The sequence below is a fragment of the Humulus lupulus genome, chromosome 5, assembly GCF_963169125.1.
Source record: "Humulus lupulus chromosome 5, drHumLupu1.1, whole genome shotgun sequence".
In the NCBI taxonomy this organism is placed as follows: Eukaryota; Viridiplantae; Streptophyta; class Magnoliopsida; order Rosales; family Cannabaceae; genus Humulus; species Humulus lupulus.
In genome coordinates this window covers 9611167-9634459 of record NC_084797.1, presented here as the reverse complement: position 1 = coordinate 9634459, position 23293 = coordinate 9611167, and the positions used below count along the sequence as shown (strand labels likewise).

General features: G+C 33.3%; 2 protein-coding genes across 4 annotated transcripts; both read right to left on the bottom strand.

Annotated features, from left to right (window-relative positions):
* Positions 1-5577: 5577 nt before the first annotated feature.
* LOC133834368 (IAA-amino acid hydrolase ILR1-like 5) lies at positions 5578-8243 on the bottom strand. The gene is made up of 5 exons (XM_062263960.1): positions 7740-8243; positions 7438-7563; positions 6621-6935; positions 6243-6371; positions 5578-6068 (listed from the first exon to the last, which is right to left on the bottom strand). Exons 1-5 carry the CDS (start codon positions 8076-8078, stop codon positions 5703-5705), a joined length of 1275 nt encoding a protein of 424 aa, XP_062119944.1. The 5' UTR covers positions 8079-8243; the 3' UTR covers positions 5578-5702.
* Positions 8244-17344: 9101 nt separating this feature from the next.
* Positions 17345-20360, bottom strand: LOC133834366 (NAC domain-containing protein 91-like). Of its 3 annotated transcripts, none has more exons than XM_062263959.1 (6): positions 19929-20360; positions 19359-19639; positions 18989-19270; positions 18346-18882; positions 17958-18185; positions 17345-17870 (listed from the first exon to the last, which is right to left on the bottom strand). In XM_062263959.1, the coding sequence occupies exons 1-6, from the start codon at positions 20107-20109 to the stop codon at positions 17634-17636; spliced, it is 1746 nt and encodes a 581-aa protein (XP_062119943.1). In that variant the 5' UTR covers positions 20110-20360; the 3' UTR covers positions 17345-17633. The 3 variants fall into 3 exon arrangements, with proteins under 3 accessions (XP_062119943.1, XP_062119941.1, XP_062119942.1); XM_062263957.1 differs by having other exon boundaries at positions 18340-18882; positions 19929-20359; XM_062263958.1 differs by having other exon boundaries at positions 17345-17867; positions 18340-18882; positions 19929-20358.
* Between the last annotated feature and the right edge of the window lie 2933 nt (positions 20361-23293).

Genomic DNA, 23293 nt, shown 5'->3' with positions numbered 1-23293 from the left:
CTATGGTGAAGACACTAGCTAGGTACCAGAAAAGGTGGGCTATCGGTTTTGGTGTGAAGATAGCATCTCGGAGAGGTAGGATTTGGGCAAATGGATACTTTGGATGGATTCCAAAGTCATTTTGTATGGAAGGTCCAAGCTTGGAGATCATGAGATTCTGGATGAAGATTGCTCTGTGGGTTGCTCTTTCTCTGGCTGATTTTTTGGATTTTTTTGAAAGGATCTTCTTTGTATCCCGGGGAAAAGATTGGGTGTGTGTGATAGAAGAGGAAGAGGCCATCATGAATATGATTGGGATTATATGTGGTGATTTTTGGATGACAATGGGGATAGTTTTTGGTGAGTATCCTGAGGCTAGATTTATAGCGGGGGGTGACCTGGATAAAAAATCAGCTACAGTATTGTTTTTGCCTTGAATGTGCTTAATGTCAAAAGAGTAGTTGTCAAACCAAACTGCTAATCTCAACAGTTGGCCATTTGTCGTTTTGCTCTTTTTTAGGCTAAGCATTCCTTTTGACGCGGCAAAGTCTGTTTCTACCAAGAAATAGTGCCCTATCAGATGGAATTCAAATTTTGTGATGCCCATCTTTATCGCCAATAATTCTTTCAGGGTAGAGTGATAATGGAGCTGAGAATCTTTGAAGTGGCCGCTCTTGTATCCACATATTTTTCTTTTCCCTGTCTTGTCTTGTTCAAGTAGGACCGCTCCCCAATACCGATCACTAGCATCTGTCTGTAGGATTCTTTTCCCGTCAGAAGGAATCTGCAGAGGTGGCAGTGTCTGCATTATCTCTTTTAGCTTTTTGACTGCTACAGTTTGCTCCTGTGACCATGGTGGAGTCTGCTTTTTAAGCATGTCGCTGAGAGGTCTTGTCAGTTCCGAGAGTCGCGGGACAAAATCCCGTAAATAGTTTACAATCCCTAGGAACTGCTGAATTTGCACCTTTGTGAAGTCCTTTTCGGGAAATTTTAGCAACTCTTGGGCTATATGTGGTTGGGCTTCATATTGGCCTTTGACTAGCTTCATCCCCAGAAAGTCAATTTGGGCTTGTCCGATGATCATCTTCTTTTCAGATAGCATGACCCCATGGGCTTCTGTGAGAGATATGAACTGGGCCAGAAGATTTTGATGGGCTTGCTCATCTTGTGAGAAGAGCAATATGTCATCAATGTAGATTAGGGCCTGATCTAGAATAGGGCCATAAATCTTAGTCATGGCCTTTTGGAACAGTGATGGAGCTGTTTTGAGTCCGAAGGGAAGAACAGTCCATTGATAATGGTGGTTCGGAATGCAGAAGGCCGTTTTGGGCCTATCTTCTTCTTTAATACCTAACTGCCAAAACCCTGCCTTGAGGTCAAATTTAGAAAATATTTGGGCCTTCGACAAGCTCGCAAATAGAGAATTTTTATTTGGTAGGGGGAATTTGTCGTCTGCCAAAAATTCATTCAAAGGCTTATAATTGATGACCAGCCTCTGTTTTCCTCGGGCCTGTTCTGATCTCTTGTTGACGTAGAAAGCATGGCATGCCCATGGAGAGGTTGTTGGTTCGACCAGTCCTTGTTGTTGTAGTTCTTTGCATTCTTCAGTTGCCATTTTCTGATGCTCTGGGTTCATACCCGGGTGGCTTGCCTTGGTAGGGTTAATGTCTTCGTTGAGCTTAAATGGTAAACTGATAAAGAACTGATGATTTTTCCAAAGAGGGTGGTCACATTTCTGGAGGAATTCAGCATGATTTGTGGCACACGAGTTTTCTATGAGTCTTTGTTTGACTTTAGAGAATGGGTCAGGAGGCATGAGAAAATAGTTTGGGATGGATTCCCATGGAGAAAAATGTTGTTTGTAACCAAGGCCACCAGGAAGAATTCTCAAACTCATTTTCTTAGTGTAGACATCAAACCCAATGATTAAATCTTTTCCTGGTAATTTTGAACCAATTACTCTATGAATAATAGAGCATCCTGGGAAGAACTGTAATTTGATCGGTTTACTGATGAGCTCTGTGCAGAAGATGTTTCCGTTTGCAGCGTGGAAGTATTGCTTCTCTTTCCTCCAGTATTCTGGAGGGAGAACATCAGGGTTCATCATGGTGTATGATGCTCCTGTGTCAAAGAAGGCTGCTACTTTGACTGGCCGAGCATACTTTGTAGGGAGGATCTGCATAGAGATGATTGGTGATGGTTGTATTGTATTGATTGCTGCCATGTGGTAGAACTCATCTGGGATCTTCTGCTGTTCGAACGCACATAGGGATTATGAATTGATCTCGTCATCAGTAGAGAAGATAGATTCCAGATCATTTTCTTCGAGCGATATGCCCGTTGTTTGTTGAATGTGGGTGATCAATTTGGCGGTTTTCCCTTTGGGGCATTGCTTGGCATAATGTCCCTTCTCACCACAGATAAAACATCTGTCAGACTTTTTCCTGAAAGAGCGTTTCCTCCTTAGAAACTTGAAGGAGCGGCGTTCTTTTCCCCTTGAGGACTTAAAGGTCCTAAAGGTTTTAAACCTTTTGCTGTGTTTCCTTTTTTCTGGACGACAGGAACATGCTGATTCTGACTGGCATTTGATTCGTAGCCCCTTTTGGCTGCAAACCTTTCCAAGCTTCTTGGATTGTTTCATAAATTCTTGGATAAATTTATGCTGAGAGCACATCTTCTCCAACGCCTTTAGAACTAGTTGATAAATTTCTCCAATTGTGGCATCAGCTAAGGTTCTTCCTGTTCTCGAGAGAAGTCTGAAGGTTTCTTCTCCTAGTGGTTCTGGTATGGAAGAGAGGAATGCCTGTTTTAGATTTGGGTCATCAATTCCACCTATTTGGTAGAATCGTTGAGTCATCTTTTTGTAATGCTTTTCCAAATCTCTCTTATCCATTGAACAACACTTTAGTTTAAAGAATTCTGCGCGAAGTCTTTCAGTGACTTGAGCATCTTGTCCGTAGAACTCAATATACAGGTAGGTCAGGGCATTTGTGACAGATGGAAGTTGCAAGAACGTCATTTGCCTGTAATCGCCCAGACTTGTCCACCAATCTTGTAGGGTGCCTGTAAAACGGGAAACAAAGCTGAGGAGAATTGTTCCTGTCTGTGCTTCCGATCTTTGTGATTCTAGGCTGAGCCATGCTTGAAACTCCTGGAACCTTTCGCGCCATCTTGATGGAGGGAGGTCATCTAAAGTAAAAGTTTGAAAATTTGAACCTTTACTTTTGCGTTTTGGGGGAACATGTGGTGTTGTTGATTCATTTCCACTTTCGTCTTCGCTTGTGATAATTGGTTCGGTCTGTGAGTTTGATTCAGCTGGTTGCACCATCAGATGTGGAAATGTTTCATCATCATCGCTAGACAAAGTTTTACTGGATAAGCTTCCGGAGTCACTCAGTATGGAATCCTCAGAAGTTGAGCTTATTTCTTCAGACCAGTCACCCGAAGAATTGTCCGAACTAGTCGAAGAACTTTGTCCCTCTGAGTCCGTTGAGTCCGTTTCACTATCTGCGATGTGGAGAGTGCTTGTATGGCGAATCATTCGTGACAAAGGGTTTACGGCTGGATGAACCATAAGTTGTTCGGGTTCCTCTGTCATTTGGCTTGGTGATTCTTTTCTCTTTCCCTTTTTTAATTTCTGTTGTTGGTTTTCATCAAGCATGCGCCTCAATCTTACAACCGAGTCTTCTTGTACAGATCCGGTAATAGGAAAAGGCTGAGAGGTTTTTGGTATTGTAGCAAACTTCCAAGGGACTGGCGTCGTAGCCATCCCGAACGGGGACAGAGTTCCCAAGTAGCTGGTTGAAGGTGCCGCTGTTGGTTCTTGTTGGCAGAACCTGTTCTTGAGGGATTCATATTGGGTTTTGAGGCTCTTCATCTCAGCTTCTTTTGCTAGAAATACTGGCATCGGAACTGAGTTTGCTTTGATTATAGCTAGAAGTTCTTCATAAGTTTGTTGGATCTTTGCAGTGAGTTTGTCAATGACAGTATTTTGGGATTGTTTTACTGCCGTTTCTATTCTGGTGTTTTGTAACTCAACTTGTTTCAAGACCTTATTTTGGACAATCATGTTTTCTGATTGCCAATTGAGAACCTCTTCGGCCGGAGATATCTTTTTAAGGGTCCCGTCTGCATTTCTAGTTGTAGGGTTTTGAACTTTTGGTTGGTGAGAGACTGTTCCTTGGTCATCTTGCTTGTCAAACTTCTTAAGTGGAGGGAAATTTGACTCATAATCAGCGGTAGTCATCATACATACTTGTGGAATTTGTTGGAACTGATTTTGAGCAGGAAAAGCTTCGCCATGATGTTGCATCCATTTTGCTGCCTTTTTATAGCATGGCAAAATGTTCTTTTGGGGAGCCGAAAGTGGAGGCTCTTGGGAGCCCGTGGGCGGAAGCTCAATGTTCCATCCGGTTGGTTCTGGAGGAGAGTCAGGTAAGCCTTTGGGAGTAGAATACTTGACTATATAGTCAAACTTTCCAGAGGGTTGGCCTAACAATCCTATTTCCTTGTCTCCTTGAATTAGCCGCTGCTTAAGTCGTTTTCCCGAGCTCAGACGTTGTTTTGGCTTTGGAAGGTCTTCTTCTGATCTTAGGCAACTTTTGCAGTCGCAAACATCCCAATACTTATGTCCATCTGAAGATTCAAAAGCATAAATAGGACTGCCTTGAGAATCGAAAGACTGGATTTCCACATCAGCCGGTGTGACAGATGTCATCATATACTGAGTGGTAAAGCAACTGGGAGCCTTGGTCTGAGTTCTGTCAAAAATTATTTCGACAGAGCCATCTTTCCGAAAATTAGTATAATTTAATATTAGGGTTGTGTTGGGCACCATGTTGAATAGTAATACTTTTAACTAATAGGAATAAAAAGGGAGAGAAAAAAAATTCCAATGTTTATTCCAGCCGTCAGTTCCAATTGTTAAGTGTGTTTGTGACATGTTGGTGAAAATACCAAATCAAATTAATATTTGTGGTGAAAGTACCTAATTTAATAGATATGTACGGCAAAAGTACCCAAGTTATGAGATGTTTGCGACAAAAGTAATTAGGTTATAAGCAAATTTGACATGACGTGGTGGACTTAGCAGCAAAAATTATTGCAATAAAATATGGACGGAAGATACTTTCGCTAGCAAAAAAATTAAGTCAGGTACATAAGTGCTACTAACATAATAATTTGATTACTTTCGTCGCAAATATCCCTAATAATAACATTAGGATTTAGTCCCTCAAATATAGAGCTACAGTGTTCTCAATTTGGGTCCCCTGAAATGTATATTTTTCAATTTTGGTCTGCAGTTGGATAGCTTTTGTTACCAAATACATTAACTTGAGGATTAAATTTTGACATTTAAATGACATGAACCTAATCTAAGAACCCCTCAAAAATGACATATCTCAAAATTAGGTATAGTTGATGGCCAAAATTGAAATTAGCTTCTGAAATATAAAATCCACACAAAAAAATCCATAATTTTTAACCCTACAAAATTTTAAACACTTTGAAAAAATGATCACATTTTTTAAAACGGGATTTTATCATTCATTTACTCTATTAAATAAAAAAATCTAATAATTAAAATCTCAGTACAACTAGCTATAAATACTAACTGTATTATATAAATATATATAATTATTGTAAGAAGACACATCATTAAAAATCAAAGACAAGGAACCTCAGTTTTTTCTAACTCAAAACAAATCTAACTGAAATAGTTACTATAGGTGCTCACTCAAATAAAGCTCAGCCAAAGCAGTATGCAATGCAGCTCCAACTGGAAGAACTTCTTCATCAAGAAAGAAGTAAGGGGAATGAGGCGAGTGTATCGATCCCACTTCCTCATTTCTGATTCCAATGCTAAACATGCTTCCCGGAATTGCTTCCTGATAGAAGGCGAAATCCTCACCCGCCATCACCTTCTTGTCAACCTTCACATTCTGAGGACCGAGCAAAAGGCTTCCAACTCTCTTCACATGTTTATGCAGCCGTTCATCGTTCACAACAGCTGGTAACAATGGATGTTCTTCTTCTCTCGTGCTGACATATGCGGTGCATCTATGCACCGCTGCCTGCCCTTGAATAACCTATAAGAGAAAAAGAAAAAAAAACATAAGAAATGTATAAGAAACAACTGTTATTTCCTCTTTCATGTAAATTATCATGTTATAAGTGAATTGATATTCTCACATCTAATCGACTTGGGACACTCTTGTGCTATGATTAAGATAGAATTGAAATTCTTGAAGAATATGTTGTACCTCCTTTAATCGGTGAATGAGTTGGTGCAAGCCATCAGTTGTGAGGCTTCTGAGTGTACCTCCGAATTCAACATAAGATGGACTTGCATTGTTTACAGTCCCACCACTGACATAAGTGACCGATAGAACCTTCATCAAAACAATGTATCAAAACTGTTCTAGAAAATATCCGTGTATATCCGTGTATTTGTGGATATATTCAACAATTTATATGAGCATGGTTACTCTACTTATTACCAATTGACCCAATACTTATTTCCATGCACCACATTCTACTTCTAAAACACTTTCCACATTCTAACAAAAACAATATGAACCAGAAATATATATGTTTTGGGAGGAAAAGAGAAGATCAAAATGGATTAAAACAATATGTACCTGACTGCTGAGGGGGTCAATTTCCCTTGACACAAGCTGCTGTAATGCCAAAATTGAAAACGAAACAGCGATGATCGGATCTATATTTTGATGGGGTTCGGCAGCATGACCTCCTTTTCCTACTATTTTTGCTTCAAATGAGCTAACAGCAGCTAAGAGAGGTCCTGACTTGGATCCTATGGTTCCAGTTGGTGATGTGAAATCTACGTGCATTGCAAATATTGCTTCAGCAACACCAAGAGCACCTTCTTTCACCATGTGTGATGCACCAGCACCACCCTCTTCACCAGGTTGAAAAAGAAGTCTCACAGTTCCCTTACAAAACAAACAAAGGGAAAGTATTTTGACACAAACAAAGTTGGGAAGGTTTTTGTTGACTCAGACGTTGCCTTTTCTTAAAAGGAAAACAAAAGAAGTTAGACAAGTTATTCTAACATAACAGTAACACTGTCTTTGAAGAGGTTCTTGTCTTGTGTCGTTCTCCAAATTTCAGATGACAACAAATGGGATTGAAAGTAATCTTTGTCCCTTCTTGAAGCTCAATTATATCTTACTTATTCTAACACGTCTTTGGGGAACAAGAAACTACAACAATTGCTATGGAACTACCCAAAGGACTTGACCATTTGAAAATGAATAGTGTAACCATTTGACCATTTGTGACACTTTTTTTTCTTTTTTGAAGCTAAGCTCCTCCCCTAACCCTACAATATGTAAAGAACTATACTCGACTTTGTTTGAGCAAATCAACCATTTGAAAACGATTAGTGTAATAACAATTCGATCATTTGTAAATCTAACTTGTACAAACACTAACCTGAAGTTTCTCTTTCCGTTGGCTTAGCAACTTAGCTGCACCAAGAAGCATTGTTGTGTGGGCATCATGACCACATCCATGCATCTTACCATCTATCTTACTCTTATGCTCCCATTCAACAAGCTCCTACATATCACCAATCAATGAAAGCCCAATCAATTACCAATACCAAGTACCGACTACTCATTCCAAAATCAATATCATTATCCATTTTAACTATTCAGATTGTGAGTACATCATTTGAAAAATAATGGGTAATGATAGCAAAAACAAAAGAAGAAGAAGAAATGAAGTTTGCTTACTTTTAAAGGGAGGGCGTCCATGTCAGCGCGAAGAGCCACAACTGGGGGAGAACCAGTGCCAATCTCAGCAACAATGCCGGTTTGGGCAAATGGGTATGAGTAAGAGACGCCAAGTTTGTCGAGTTCTCTTCGAATAAGAGCACTGGTGTTGTGCTCTTCGAATTTGAGTTCTGGGTTTTCATGGATTTGCCTTCTAATTGAGACTAACCAGTCCTTTTCCCGTTTGGCTGCCTGGAAAATCTCTTTGGCGTAATGGGTATGGTCAAGGTTGCAGAGAGCGGTAGAAAGGAGAAAGAGTAGGAAAATAAGCAGAGAATGGACAATCAGAAACGAACCCATATGGGTTTATAGCTCGATTTTGATAAATTTACAATCTTTACAAGATTTAAACATGAATATGTTGCAGATAGATAGGTTTGCTTGGTTGGTTGACCAAAGAGGTGGTTTTAATGGAGAAGTGTAGAGTGGACTGGTTGAACTTCCCTTTCCTGCCTAGCTCAGCTGGGCCTGTCGTGTGACAACTACCTATTATCCTTAATTTTGGTTTTTTTTTTCTCGTACATTTCTATGGCCAATTTCCATTTCTGGCTCATATACACAAAACGACACAGAGCAAAGCAAAAATGTATACAAAACGACAGCATCTCCAACAAAACGACAAAAGAGTTTAATGGTGGATAAGATTTTGGCTGAAGCATAAGTTGGATTTTCCAAGTACAGTTCTCTAATTCAAAAAAATAAAAATAAAATAAGTACAGTTCTCAATTCATGAAATATGTCCCACTTATTATTATCAACAATATATTTGATTATTTTTCCTTTTGGATTTCAATTTATTTTCCTCTTATCCTTTATTTAATACTTATATTTTTACTTGGTTTTGATATTCTTATAGGTTCTTTTCAATCAGCCAAAAGAGAGTGATAATTATGTTGGTTGTAGATTGGTGGTGTTTTGGTCTGGCTATTTATGTTGTTGAATTAGATTTCTTTTATTAGTAGTCTATGTATTCTCTAATTGACTCTTATATTTTAACGAGTTATTTTCTTTTTTTTTTAGAAAATGTTGTAAGTTTGTTGTTCAATTTCTAAAAAATATTCTTAATCTATATTCGTTGTTGTGTATTAGTTGTATATGCTCTTTACATGAAAAAATAACTTGTTGTTAGGAAAATATATATTGCTAGAAATGATAAAAAGATCTTACAACTCTAAGCAAAATATACAAACAAACAAGACTGATCAAATAATATTATAACTCTATGATTTAAAAATACAAATAGAATAAGAAGAAGTAAAAAAAGATAATAGAAAATTACAATTCTAAACAAAAGATACAAATAAATAAATAATGTTTGTTACAAAAGAAATGAAATGATTATAATTCTAAACAAGAAATACAAGTAAATATAGAAGAAGAATAATAATAAGAATATGAAAACCAATAGAATAGAAGGAAAGAACAATAACAATAAACAAAAAATTCTCACTCACACAACCAAAGTGAAGAGTGTGAAGGATCACCAACTTGAACAAGGTTTGAAACATTTGTCCAAAAACGTATTTCTTCATAACTCAAGCACTAAGGGATCTCTCTCTATTTTGGAAATAGCTTTCTGGAATTATCAAGCTTCTAGGTATTTTATAGCCAAGTGATCTAACTGATAGAAAAATTGTGTCTTACAAGTGAGCAATATGCTCCTATTTGTAGAGTTTAGAGACATCCTTTGAATTTCAAATTCCACCAACCTCATGGCTATTACAAATGATTAATTGGATGTTTATTGAATTAAAAATGAGATTTGATAATTATTTGTGTTTTTGGAGCTGTTCAAAAAAGTTGGAAAAACTGAAATTTTTGGTCAATCAACCACACTGGCAGCCTCTGGCCAATTTCAGCACATTTTTTTGTGCTGTTTTTCCAAACGGTTCCAATCTACTCCCAATTGATTTTGTAACCCCCAAACACAGCATTGGGGTTAAAATCATATCTCTAATAGCCATTTCACTTATGGCTTTAAGAAACTCAACTCAAAATTGTGTAATAACAAATCTACACAATAATGGACAATATTTAGAAGTTACAAATTTGTAACACCAAATATGTTACATATTTAGATATTCACATATATCAAAATATTGTAACTCTCTTTTACATGTTGCAATATGTGACACTCTTTGTCACATTTATTTAATTTTAAAACATAATATGTGACACTCTTTGTCATATTTATTTAATTTAAAACATTATATTATAAAATAATATAACACTTGTTTGGATTAAAGATTTTTCTTTCCTCGACAATATACTACATTTTGATCATCTTCAATGAAATTATCATTGCCACACAAAAAGTAAAAATTTTATTATTTTCAAGAAACAAAATGTGTTTAGATGATATTTTCTAAAAATATATTTTTTTAAAATATAGTGTACAAAAATCAATAAATATATTTAGAACCAAAAAATATGTGTGAAAAAATTTAATAAATAATAAAAGAAAGTGATGTGAAAGTGATAAAAAATAAAGGAAAAAATAATGTAAGAAAATGATGAGAGGATAAAGTGAGAAAAAAAGATGTGAAGAGAGTGATAAGAGTGAACATGAGAGAAAGTGGCAAAAAATAATTGAAAAAAAAAAGTCTTGAAAAACACAAAAAATAACTTTTTGTTATCAAATTTTTTTATTTTTTGTAATTTTGTTTTCAAAAATTATTATTTGAAAAAGGGATATTTGTGGCATAAGTACCTAATGTTTAGGTTTTGTACGCGGCATAGACCCAATGTTTATTTTTAGTGGCAATAGTACCCAAAGTCAATAAAAGTGTAATTCTGTTAGCTTCCTCCGTTTGGTCTCCGTTTCGTGATGACTGGACCAACACGTGTCACTCCGTGATTGGTCCAGCTCAATAATATTTAAAAAATAACTATGTTTTGGACCAATAAAAGCGTGACACGTGTCTGCCTAATTAGCTCATTAACAGACCTAACGGAGGAGACTGACAGAATTACACTTTTACTGACTTTGGGTACTATTGCCACTAAAATAAGCATTGAGTCTATGCCGCGTACAAAAACCAAACATTAGGTACTTATGCCGCAATTATCCATTTGAAAAATAATGCTTAATAACCTTATTTATTTTTCGAGAATAATTTTTTATTTTTATTATTTCTAAAAATATTGTTTTAATATTAATGTGAGACGCTATTAGTTTCCTTTCACTTTGGTTTTTCTTCTCTTTCTTCTAACTCCATTATATGTAGCCCAACCCATGGCATCTCGAGTTGCACAAATACTTTGTAGGATCGAATCCTCACGGGAACCCACTATAAAGAATGAGGACTGGAACAAGACATTTCACTATCCCAACATAGGGTCAGGGAGTCGGGACGACAGTCTCCACCTCGCTATACATGATTACTATATGAGGTTTGTGTTTGTCGGAATAGAGTTAGAGGGAGTTTAAATTAAGAGAATGTAAAATTCAAGTGTTTAAAGAAGTTAAGATTATCTTCAAATCAAGCTAAAAATAAAACTTATTTGAAAATACAAATTTTCAAACCATTAAAATTAAATTTACCAAACATAGATTAGATTTAACATTCTCATTCGTACCAAACGCACATATAGGAATCATTAACACCACCTATATATATATATATATATTCACACATTTACACAAAGTTTCTCAAATCTTCTCTATCCCTTTCTTGTTTTGAAGGAATTTGTCGTTAGTAATAATGAGAGGAAATCATTAAAGAAATTTTTTAAAAATAAAAAAAGAAAATATAAAAATCTCAACCCTCATAAGGATTCTCTACCCCACCCTCACCAAGGATTAGGCAGGGAAGGAGAAGATGATGGGTCAATAATAGAGGGTCAAAGTTGGGAGGGGAGGCATTTCGTGGCTTCGTGTGGATCACTAATCTTAACATAGTAAAAAGTTGATATTTGTAGAAAGTTGAAAAGGACTCTCTCCATTTCTTCTTCAATGAGCCTATATTTGGTAAAGGGAAAAAGAGTGGAAATAAATTATTGAAGAGAAAGGTGGAGAGAAATAAAAAAAAAAAGGGTGGAAGAGAAAAGTAGGGGTGCACATAATTAGTGCTAAAAATATATATATCTATTGATTTTAATGGTAAAAATAAATGAAATTTCAATTAATATTTTTATGAAATTAATATGATTTGTTTTATAAATTAAAATAATTAATTTTTTTTATTTTTAGGAATTAATTAGTATTTTTGCTATTTGAAAACATAGAAGAAAAAAAAAGAAAGAATTAAAATTGAGGTAAAGAATAAAAAAAAATGGTATTTTTGAGGTCCAAGCCCAAGTGAACCGGCCCAAAAGAGCTTAGGCCTGCTTGGGCTTTGTTCCTTTCTCCAGCACCAGCCAGCCACGTGGCACGGCCCAAGCGCGCCACGCATCCGACCCAGCCGCTGCCACTTGCCTGACGCGCCAGCATCTGTCCCATCGGCGCGTGCGACAGCTGCTCCTAAAATGTCTTCCACCTAACCTACTCCTCATTTCGACTTCCCCTTGTTTTCCAACCTGCTTGTTTTCCAACCTGCAAAGACAAATGAAAGATAATAATAATAATAATGGATTGAAGGTGGCTTTCCAATTGCACTATTACTATTATTAATATCAGTAGAATTTAGTGATTATTTTTAATAAATTTATATTATTGTTATATAAATTTTAAATAAATAAATAATATTATATATAAAATAATAATATAATTATATTAAATTAAAAATTAAGCGTTTATCATTTTTTTAATATATATTTTTAAATATAAATGATAATTTTTTTAATAAAAATTTAGATTATGTATTACATATATTATTATAATGATATTTTATATTATTTAAATTTATATTAACCAGTATAAATATTGGTTAGTTTATTAAATATTGTTATAATAATAATATTTTATAATATTTAAATTCATATTAATATAATTAGTAAAAAAAAATAGGATTATATATTATTATCATAATAATATTTTATAACATTTAAATTTTTATGTGATATTTGCGGCATAAATACCTTAAGTTTTCTAGTTTATACACTTATATACCTGAACTTTTTTTTACGGTAAATCATCCAACGTTACGTTTTTCTTGCATCCGTAACCACCTTCACCGTTAAATGCTGATTGGACCCACTCTAATGACAGATGTCAGTGTATTATCAGTACACCTTTTTATTTTTAATTAAAAACTTATTAATTTATTTTCAAATTATAAAAAATTATATTTTTAATGAAAACAAATAAAAAATTAGTTAAATTTAACCTAAATAAAAACTAAATTATTTTAATTTCAATTAACAAAATAAATTAAACTAAAAATTCTAGATGCAAAAATATATAATCTAGATTTATGTTCATGTTCATGTTCATCAAACACATTTGAGTCCAAAACTAAACCTAGTATTATCAATTTATCATTCTATACAAATCAATTAATCAACATACTTGCAGACCTCCCAAACCCTCCATAAGATGGGTATTTAAGTGAATAAACTCGAAAACTTAAGCTATTTATGCCGCAAATATCCTAATTTTTAATATTATAATTATTAAATATCTAGTCTAGTCTAGTACTGTATTGTATTTTTTTTGGGAAATTGTATTATATATTATTATAATAATGATATTTTACAACATTTGAAATTGAATTATATTAATATAATTAATAAATATCTATTTTTAATTAGTTTTAAAAGTATATTTCGTTAAATACTTAAAATTTAAAATTAACAAAACAAACCGTTATAACTAAGAATTTCCGTTATTTACACACTTTTTATATAGAAGAGATATAATATGATAACCTTTTTAAACATATATGATAATTTTTTAATAAAAATTAAGATTATGTATTATATATTATTATAATGTTATTTTATAATATTTTAATTTATATTAATATAAGTATTTAATATCTAGTTGTGTATTAAATAATAATATTTTATTATATTTGAACTCATATTACTATAATTAGTAAAAAATTAGGATTATATATTATTATCATAATAGTATTTTATAATATTTAAATTTATATTAATGTAATTATTAAATATATAGTCTTGTATTATATATTATTATAATAATAATATTTTATAGCATTTGAATTTGAATTTAAATTTAAATTTATATTAATATAATTATTATATATGTAATCTTATATTAAATATTAATAATATAATAACGATATTTTATAATATTTAAATTTATATTAATATAATTAATAAATATCTATTTTTAGTTAGTTTTAAGAGTATATTCCGTTAAATGTTTAGAGTATTCCGCTAAAGTTAATAAAACAAACCGTTAAAATAAAAAAAAAATCGTTATCTACACACTTTTTATATAGAAGATATTATTATTATTATTATTAGTTTTCTTTTAATTAATATTTTAGTAATTTTTATTTGTAATTCCTAATTTAGTTTTATTTTGTACTTTAGTCCATCTCTTCACCTATAAATAGGTGCACCCTTATCATTCTGAGGCATTTTCTCTCACACCTCTCATAATATTTTTTTTAGTTTTTCTCTCTAAGTTAGGAAAAATGGTTTTATCACAATTTTCTAGTAAAATTGTGAGAATGACTATTTACCTATGCTAGGGTAAATTTTGGTGAGGTTAGAGGTGAAATTTTGTATTTTGTAATATTTATTTATTATCATAAATGGTTTTTAAAGCCTAATATTTGAGTTTTATTATTTCTATCATTATTTATGAAATTAATATTTATTATTAATTTTATATAGATTTAGTTAAGCTTTTTTTATATAATTTTACTAAAAATAATTTATATTAATTTTATGAAAAATCATTTACTGCATTATCGCCAAAAATGGTATATTGTCGTTTTAGGATTCTCGTAACAATAATATTAATATGATATATTAATTTGTTATTTTGTGAGTAGTATTTTATTGCATATTGTCAATGATATTATATCGATTTTAGGTTTCTCATAACAATAACATATGCATGTATTTCAAGTGCGAAATTTTATTACTCAAATACATTTGTAAATTATCAAAGTAAATAGGTGACAAATATATATTGTGGAACCCCAATGTCTCACCAAGCCTTTTTATTATTTATTTTATTTTTGTTTTTAATCCTTCAAACAAACAAATCCACAAAAATATTGTTTATTTTCACTGCTCTTATATTACTTACCTTTTAACAGTTTTATTTGTCTCTTTGTTTCTTTACCTCGTGGAATCGACCGTCCATCTATACTACGACTACCGCTTAGTTGAAGTCACGTTTTGACGTTAATCATCACACGGATCAAGTTTTTAGGCTTCTGGTGCATCGGGTTTGGTTTGTGTTTGTTTCGGGTGGGAAAAAGGGGTACCAAACCCACTCAATTTTTTTTTTTTTTGCATTTTAGGCAATTTTCAGGTTTCAGGTGTTCTTGGGCCACCAATGGGTTTTGGGTTGTAACAAAGAAGGGATCTCACTATGTTCTAACCATGGGGGTTGGGTTGTGTCTATTAGGTGCTCACTGCGAAAGTACCGCCGATGATGAATGAGGGGGGTCAGCTGGGTCATACGCTAGTGAGGGTGACTGTGGTGGTGGTGGTGGTGACGTGGTCCTGGTGTGGTCCGTGCTCCGTGAGTGTGAGGGAGGCACTGTAATCAGCAGTGCACTGCCATGAGAGAGGTGAGGGATAGAGAAGGGTGGTGAGGTGAGGGTGAGGGACGGAGGTCGTGCGCGAGAGCGAAAAAAATGGTTAAGTTTTTTTCTAAGGTTTCAGACTTTTAGTTAGGGGTTTCATAATTTATTCAATTTTTTTTTTAATAATAATAAAAATGTTCGGGTTTCAGGTGTAACCCGAACCCACAATCTTTAGATTTAGAACCCAAACCCGGCTTAACACCTATCGATTCGGATCGGGTTAGACCCAAAATGGACGAATTTCGTAAAAAAAAATGAGTTTTCGAGTTGGTGGGTCAAATTTTCACCCTAGAGAAAAGGGAGTGGAAAAAAATCAGATGGGTCTCACTATTTTTTTTCCTCTCAAAAAATGAGAAGAAAAGTGAGTGGAATTTTTTTTTCTAATAAAAGACAAAGTTAAATTGCTAATGTATCCTTATTTTATTAATTTTATATTAACAATTTCAGGGGTATAAAAGTAATTATAAAACAATCTAATTTTCTTTCCTTAGTCTCTAGCATACAACTAGTGTAGAAATCATTTCTTTTTCTATCTTAAATATTTTCTTTCCCTCTAATTTTTTCTTTCCTTCCTAATTTCTTTCATCTCTCCCAAACATAGTGGTAGAGTAAATGAGTATTTAGAGAAAAATTAGAATTTTCAATATTCTCCCAAATTTTCATCTCTCCACTATGCACATTGTTGAAAATTTTATTAATTTTAAACTACCATTAATTTTATCAATAAGGTTGTGCTAAACAATGTATTCGTTTGACATTGGCCAAATAAGAAGAGCATGAATGGTACCAATGGGGGGACATTGATTCTCTCCTTTCTTGTCTTGCTATCAATGACTCAAAATATTTTACTTTGAAACAACAGCTAATTATTTTGCAAAAGTAATAATGATTTGTGCACACAAAAATACTAACTAAGAATCCCAAGCAAAATTGTGTTAGAGGTTGAATTGGTAGCTTATCAAATTCTTTTTGCAATGCCCAATAAGAGAACAATAGATGGCATCATGACATTACATAAACTCTTACACAAAACTTTTACATACACTGAATCAACATGATATGCCATTGTCATCTGAGTTTTGAATAAAAAAGAAAAGAAAGAAAAATCTTTAGTTATAATTTAACCCTATAATTTTCTATTATCTACTCCATACTTACTTCTTTGTCACCACAATAAGTAACTCGACAGGCAATTAATATCTCCAATTTGGAATGGCTTTGGCTCCATTCTTCAGTTTGGTGCAGCATTGCATCTGTCTCATGATCACCATCATCCTCCATCTCAAGCTAATAATAATATAAACAATGATACCATAACAAACAAGTGAGGCCAATATTCAAATTCAATGGCCAAACACACATAAAAATTGTCACATCCCACATTTTCAAAATTAATTTTACACAAACATTTCAACCACTTATATAATACCATGTTTACATAATAAACTCTATATTTAATGAAACAAATGATGTCGTAGTTACAAAAAAAAATGAAAACTTGTCTAATGCTAGTGTAGTGAAATAGAAGTATAATTTTTCTTAGAATATTATATTGTAAAACTACATTTCAAATTATAAAAAAATATATATTTAATTATTATATTAATTAAAAAATACCATTAATTTAAAATATAACTAAATAAGAAAATATAAAAATTTCAATCAAACTTAAAAAAAAATATATATTTTGGTTGATTGTTCTTTTTTGTTTTGTTTGAAAGAGCTTCCTAAAAGAATAGGTGGGCAAAAAATATATATTTTTGAAAATTCATCGAAAGAGGCGTATAATCCTCTTGCTTTAGCTTTCAACTTTGGTAATTATGGCAAAGTGAGTGAGCTATGTGTTCAAAGCTTCTTTTGTGGAAAAACTGAGTTATGGGCAACATAAGCTTAACTAATGAATATATATATATATATATTATTACATCATAAATTTATGTGAATATAGTGGCAAACTCTAAACCACTTAGTTATTCATCTAAATGAAAGAAAGCACCTAAAGTTTATGTTCATAGTTTTACACCAAAGCCGCAATCAAATATACTTCTACGTGACACAAAAACTGAAGTCATTCCAAGTTTGAATTATGCTATATACAAAAGATGTAAACTTGGATTTTAACAGAAGCTAGCATACAAAAGATGTACTCTACAAAAGCCTAAGTCGATTTAGACAAGTATCAAACTAGACATTTCCATATGCTAGTGAAGCTTATAAATAAGACTGCAATGACAACTACCCTGAACATCAACGAAAATAAACGGTTTGAGCCACCCAAAGAAGTCTTCAAGACCTTCTTGCCTGTATCTTGGGTTGGGAATGATCTTGTTTTCACTGTGCCATAATATCCTCTAGATGCTCCTCTCTCCAGTGGTTTTTCGGGGTTATTGGCGTGCTGTTCGACAGCTTTTTCCTGCTATAAATAACTCTTAACAATTCAGGATCCATGCAGAAAAGAAAATCCAGCAGGTCTATGTTATGTTGCAGATTCGAAACTAATTACCTCATTAACAGCTGGGTTTGGTTCCTCTTCTGGTTTACTTGAGGTTTTGAAGCTGCAGCTTATTTGAAGTTTACGCTGCAAGCGTAGTCTTCTCGGTGCACTACCGTGTCCAGCCATTATTTCATTAGTGTTCATTGAATTTTGCCGGCGGAGGGATCTGCTTCTTATTCTAATTCCAGTATCGTTACTCGCAATTGGTTTGGTAGGATCTTGGAAATCTGCCCCAGACTGCATAGAATGAAAACAATGTAAGGCCATATCCAAGAGAAAAATAAGGAGCACTGTGCACTAATTAGTAATTGCAGAAAAATAAAACAAAATATCTTCGTGAAAAAACTTGCTAGAACAATTGACAAAAAGTTCCTTCCGAGCTTCAACTCACATTTACATTGGCCACTTCAGAGTATGTTTTACAGTGTGACACATCATCCTCATCAGAAATCACACTCCCTGTATGGATATCCGTGGCCTGAATATTTTCGGTATCCAAATCTTGAGAAACACCCTCTTCAAAATCATTAAAAACGGAATTCAGGAACTGAGAAATATCGTCCTGCTCATTGGTCCCATGTTGACCAATGTCGTCGACAGAACTATACGCCCAAGAGGGTCCTCGCTCTGATTGCATAAGGGAATCCATGACATCATCCAGCTTATTGGCCACAGACTGACAATCGCCACTGGCAGAATTATACCCCCAAGAGGATCCAAGCTCTGATTGCATATGGGATTTCAGGAGCTGAGAAACCTCATCTGACTCATTGGTCCCATATTGACGATCAGCAGTGCCAGAATAATACTGGCAAGATGATCCTAGCTCTGACTGCATCTGCAGATGCAAGGGGGAATAAATTGTGCCATCTAAAACTGGCTCAAGTGGAGGAACATAAAACATACTCAAGTCTTGCCTCAGTCGCATTTCATCCTGTGGTACCAGGCAGTGGTAAAATGGAAAAAATTAATCACCTATCCAAAATGAAAGAAATCGAACTGAAAACAGCATCAAACATTGATTGAGACCCTTTTCTCACCTCACTTATCGTTTCCTCTTTCACTTGATCTTCTGCCATGGTGGCTTCAGACGCAGTTTCATCAGGTGTTTTGACCATGGGACATTCCACTCTTATCGAAGGCTTACTTGCTTGCTCTACAGAAGGCAGAGGTTCCGGAGATAGTGCTAGATCAGACTGCGTATCTTCGGGAGAATATTGGGCGGCGTTAGGAGATGACACCGCTGGTTCCGCATCCTCGCACTTGTAACCTTCAACGCTCTCGTCTTGTTTCTTGAACAAACGGCAAATGACAAAGGGATTCTGAAACAAGTTGAAAAAACGTATGAGAAAACAAGTTAATACAGTCAACTCACACTAAATTTAATGCAGCTAGACATTGAAGAACTACCTGGCCAGGGTTAGTTCCATCGAGTTCCTTCAGCGTGGGGCGGTATTCGTGCATTACCCAGTTGGTCCTCTTACCCTTAGGAGCACGCCCTGTATAGAAAACCAGGGTCTTCTTCATACCAATCTCAGTTTTCCCTCCAGACCTTATGAAACGATCTTTACCAGTTGCCTTCCAATACCCTGCATTTGTAGCCCGGTTCAACCTATTTCCAGTCGGGTATTTTCTGTCCTGAGGACAGAAGAAGAACCACTCCGGATCCCTTGTTGGAATCATTGACAAATCTGAGCACCCAAATCAAAGTATTCAAATTCAGACAAATATTTAAGAGCAAAGCTAAAGACTTTAACGAGCAAGATGAATTTAATTCGATTCAATCAATACCTCACAAAAATAAAAACTTGAAAATAACCAAAAGATCATAACTCGAAGAACACTATGAAGATCACAATGGGTAATACCCAATACCCATTAAACAAATCTTTCAAATTACAAACTAAATATAGAAACAAAAACGAAATTTTGCGATGAAAAACGAAATGGATTGAGAAACAAAAAAAAAAAAACTATTACCAGGCATGTCCCAAGGCTCCAATTTGCAAACATCGATTTCGCGAATGACAGAGACCTGTTCATCCTTGCCATTGATCTTCAACCGCAAGTAGAAATCAATAAGCTCCTCGTCCGTGGGTCGAAATCTAAACCCCAGAGGCAACGTATTCAGAGACGAAACATTCATTTCACCGACGGCCATTTCCTCACTCCGACCACCACAGCAAAACCCAATTCTTCACACTCAGAGAAAAAAAAATAAAGTAGAAGAAAAAATAAAATATGAACCCTTTGGACAAAACCCCTTAAAAAAGAAACCCTAGGAATCCCTAACAAGATTCTGCAAGTTCAGTCGAAATTTCGGATCAGAGCATGGCCCATGGGTTAGCTTTTTCTCTTCTAGAGGCTGAGCTGAGAAGATAGTGAGTCAGATCGCTGAGTTGGTCGAGCGAGTGATGAGCCTGTTTTATATATACCCGCGTTTTCTAATCCCATGTATATACCGCGTTAACTTTAAGCCCTCAATTTTCTCATAATTTCAGATATGCCATTGGCTCCGTACGACTACTATTACTGGAATGTTGTGAGTATATTCCGTGATTATCATTGAACACTCGGGGTATAATGGAGAATTCACATAGAAAGGAAATGGAATGCCAAATCTGCGTTGAGTTGGCAGACCAATGATATTTTGACACGTAAGCAACCGTGTTAACTGAAGTAGGTGGGCCCGGTTCTTCTGAATCTCCACACCGTAGGTTCCATGATCTTTCCAATTTTTAATGAAAAATAAATTCAAAATTATAAATATGTATTTAATATTATTATCCAAAACAATATTAAACCTATAAATATGTCAAATTTCTTTCTTTCTAGAAGTTATTTTTATTACAATAATTATCTTCTTCTTATTTTTGGATTGTAATAATGTTTGGTCAAAGCTCAAATAATGTTGTAGAACAGTGTACATTTTTTAAAATAATTATTATTTTTTATTTTAAAATTTAATGGTAATATGTGTGAACACGGTATAAAATAATAAAATTTAGAGGGGCAAACAAAACAAGTGGGCTAGCAACACAAGAGGGGTATTTTCGTCATTACAGATTTGATTGGGACATGGTTTTTGGTTCTGCAATTTTGAAACTTCGATGTTAAGGAAACAGACAATAGAATTAAAATTTTAAAAAATAGATAAAAAAAAGTAACTGTGGACATTAAAAATAAAATCTTAATATTCGACTTGAAAATTAGTGTTTGAAGAGAAAACCAATATAATATGAAAGTGACAATTTTGGAAAAATAGTATTTTTAGTTAAATATCATATAATTGAATTAAGTTTTTGTTTGCAATGAATGTTAAAATTAAGAAAATAAATAAATGATTAAAAAAAAAGCATCATGTGATATTTTTCAGAGTTAGTTTTAATTTAAAAGTAATTAAAAATTTATTAATTATATAAAAATAAATAAAATTATTTTATATATTTATTTGTAATAGAATCAAGAAGAAGATTAATTTATTTGGATTTGTAAAATATAGAATTATCACTAAATTTTCTAAAATAGATATCTGAATAGGACTAATTATTATTTTTACAATAAATTTTTATTAATTAATAAAGGATGTTGTAATGTACTCTCTCTTTACTTATAAAAGCCTTTATTTAATACATTATTACATCAATTTATTGTCACAAAAAAACAAGAGTTATTATATTATTGTTATCCACGTGGAGGATTGGGTTTCAAAAAGAGCCACATCGGTGAGACTCTTGTATTTTTGACTCGTAAATAATTTTTAACACGATTTTTTTATGATCATGTATATTATAGTTATTTAGACCATCCTGCAAATTTTCAGAAAATTCTGAATAATTTACAGTGTCGAAAATTAAGTTCAAACATGTTATTTTCCACGCGCATAAAAAAATTAATCATACGTGTAACAACCTGTTTTTAAATTAGTTTTTGACACTGTAAATTATTTGAAATTATTTGAAAATTTGCAGGATGGTATAAATAACTACAATATTTACAGTCATAAAAAAAATCGTATCGAAAACTGTTTACAAATTAAGAACACAAAAAAATTCCACCGGTAGGACTCTTTTTAAAGCCTCTTATTTATAACTTTCCAATAAGTAAATAAATTAATTAATAAAAGATCCAAGTGGTTCACCTTTGTTTAAGCTTTATCCTTAGCAAGTGTATGAAGAGTGTATAAATCATAAGAATATTTTTGTTAGACCTATAAGTCTATTGTAGCCTTATGACTTAGGAGCATAGAAAAAGATTTAGTGATTTGACAAAAGAAAAAGAATTGTGTCTAAATAGATAGAGACATGTCAAAGATTATTCATATAATACACTTTCACTTTCTCCCTCCTAAACTACATATACAATCAATTCTTTTTCAATAGCAAAAAATAAAATAAATAAACCAAGCTTTTTCCCTACAAACAAATAAAAAATTTATAAAAAAAGATTTTATCTTCCACTACCACCCATTTATTAATTAAAATATTTTTCTTTGAACTTTGGGCATTTCATTGTGTCTTGAAAGAAAACAAAAAGAAATGAGTCCAAAGTTGGTTTGGAAACTTTGTTTTTTTAAAATATATATATTATATAGGCAAACACCCACCCTTAATTAATGCATAAATATGAGTATAGTTATTTTTAAAAAAATAAATAAATAAAGTCTTATAAAAAAATTTAAATTATTTGACCATACTCACTTCTTTCTTTCTTTTTTTTTTCTACTTATTAGTGAATTTTTAGGGCTTTTATTGTATAAATGAAGGAAAATAAGATTTGAAAAGTAGTTTGTGGCTTTTAGCTATGTTTTAATGTAGCAAATATTATCCAACCTTGATTATTACATTATAAAAATAAAATAAAAGAGGAAGAAGAAGTTTAGTGTGCATCCATAATAAGAAGAAATTAATTTCCAAAGTGACCAAGTCAACCATATTCTATTTTGACCATAACACACACATTTACTTTCCTATATTATGTGAACTTTGGGCTCTTCATTAATTGATTGAAAAAAAAAAGCCTAGTTGAAAGTGGGTTTGAAATAATCTATGAAATAAGAAAACATTCCACCTTAATTAATGCATTATAAAAAAAATAAAGAAAAAAAATGGTTGCATCCACAAGAAGAGGAAATGGGTCTCTAATTAGTTTAAATGGTTCTTTGTAATATTGTAATTAATTAAGTTCTATAACTTAAAACTTGACATATTCCCTTCATTTTTTCTTTCCTTTCAACTCCTAATTTGAGTTTATGGCATTTTCTTAATGAGACTTTTCCACTTTTGCATGTAACCCTTTACAAAAGAAAATTTTAATAATAGGGCCATAAAGTGAAACATAGGTTA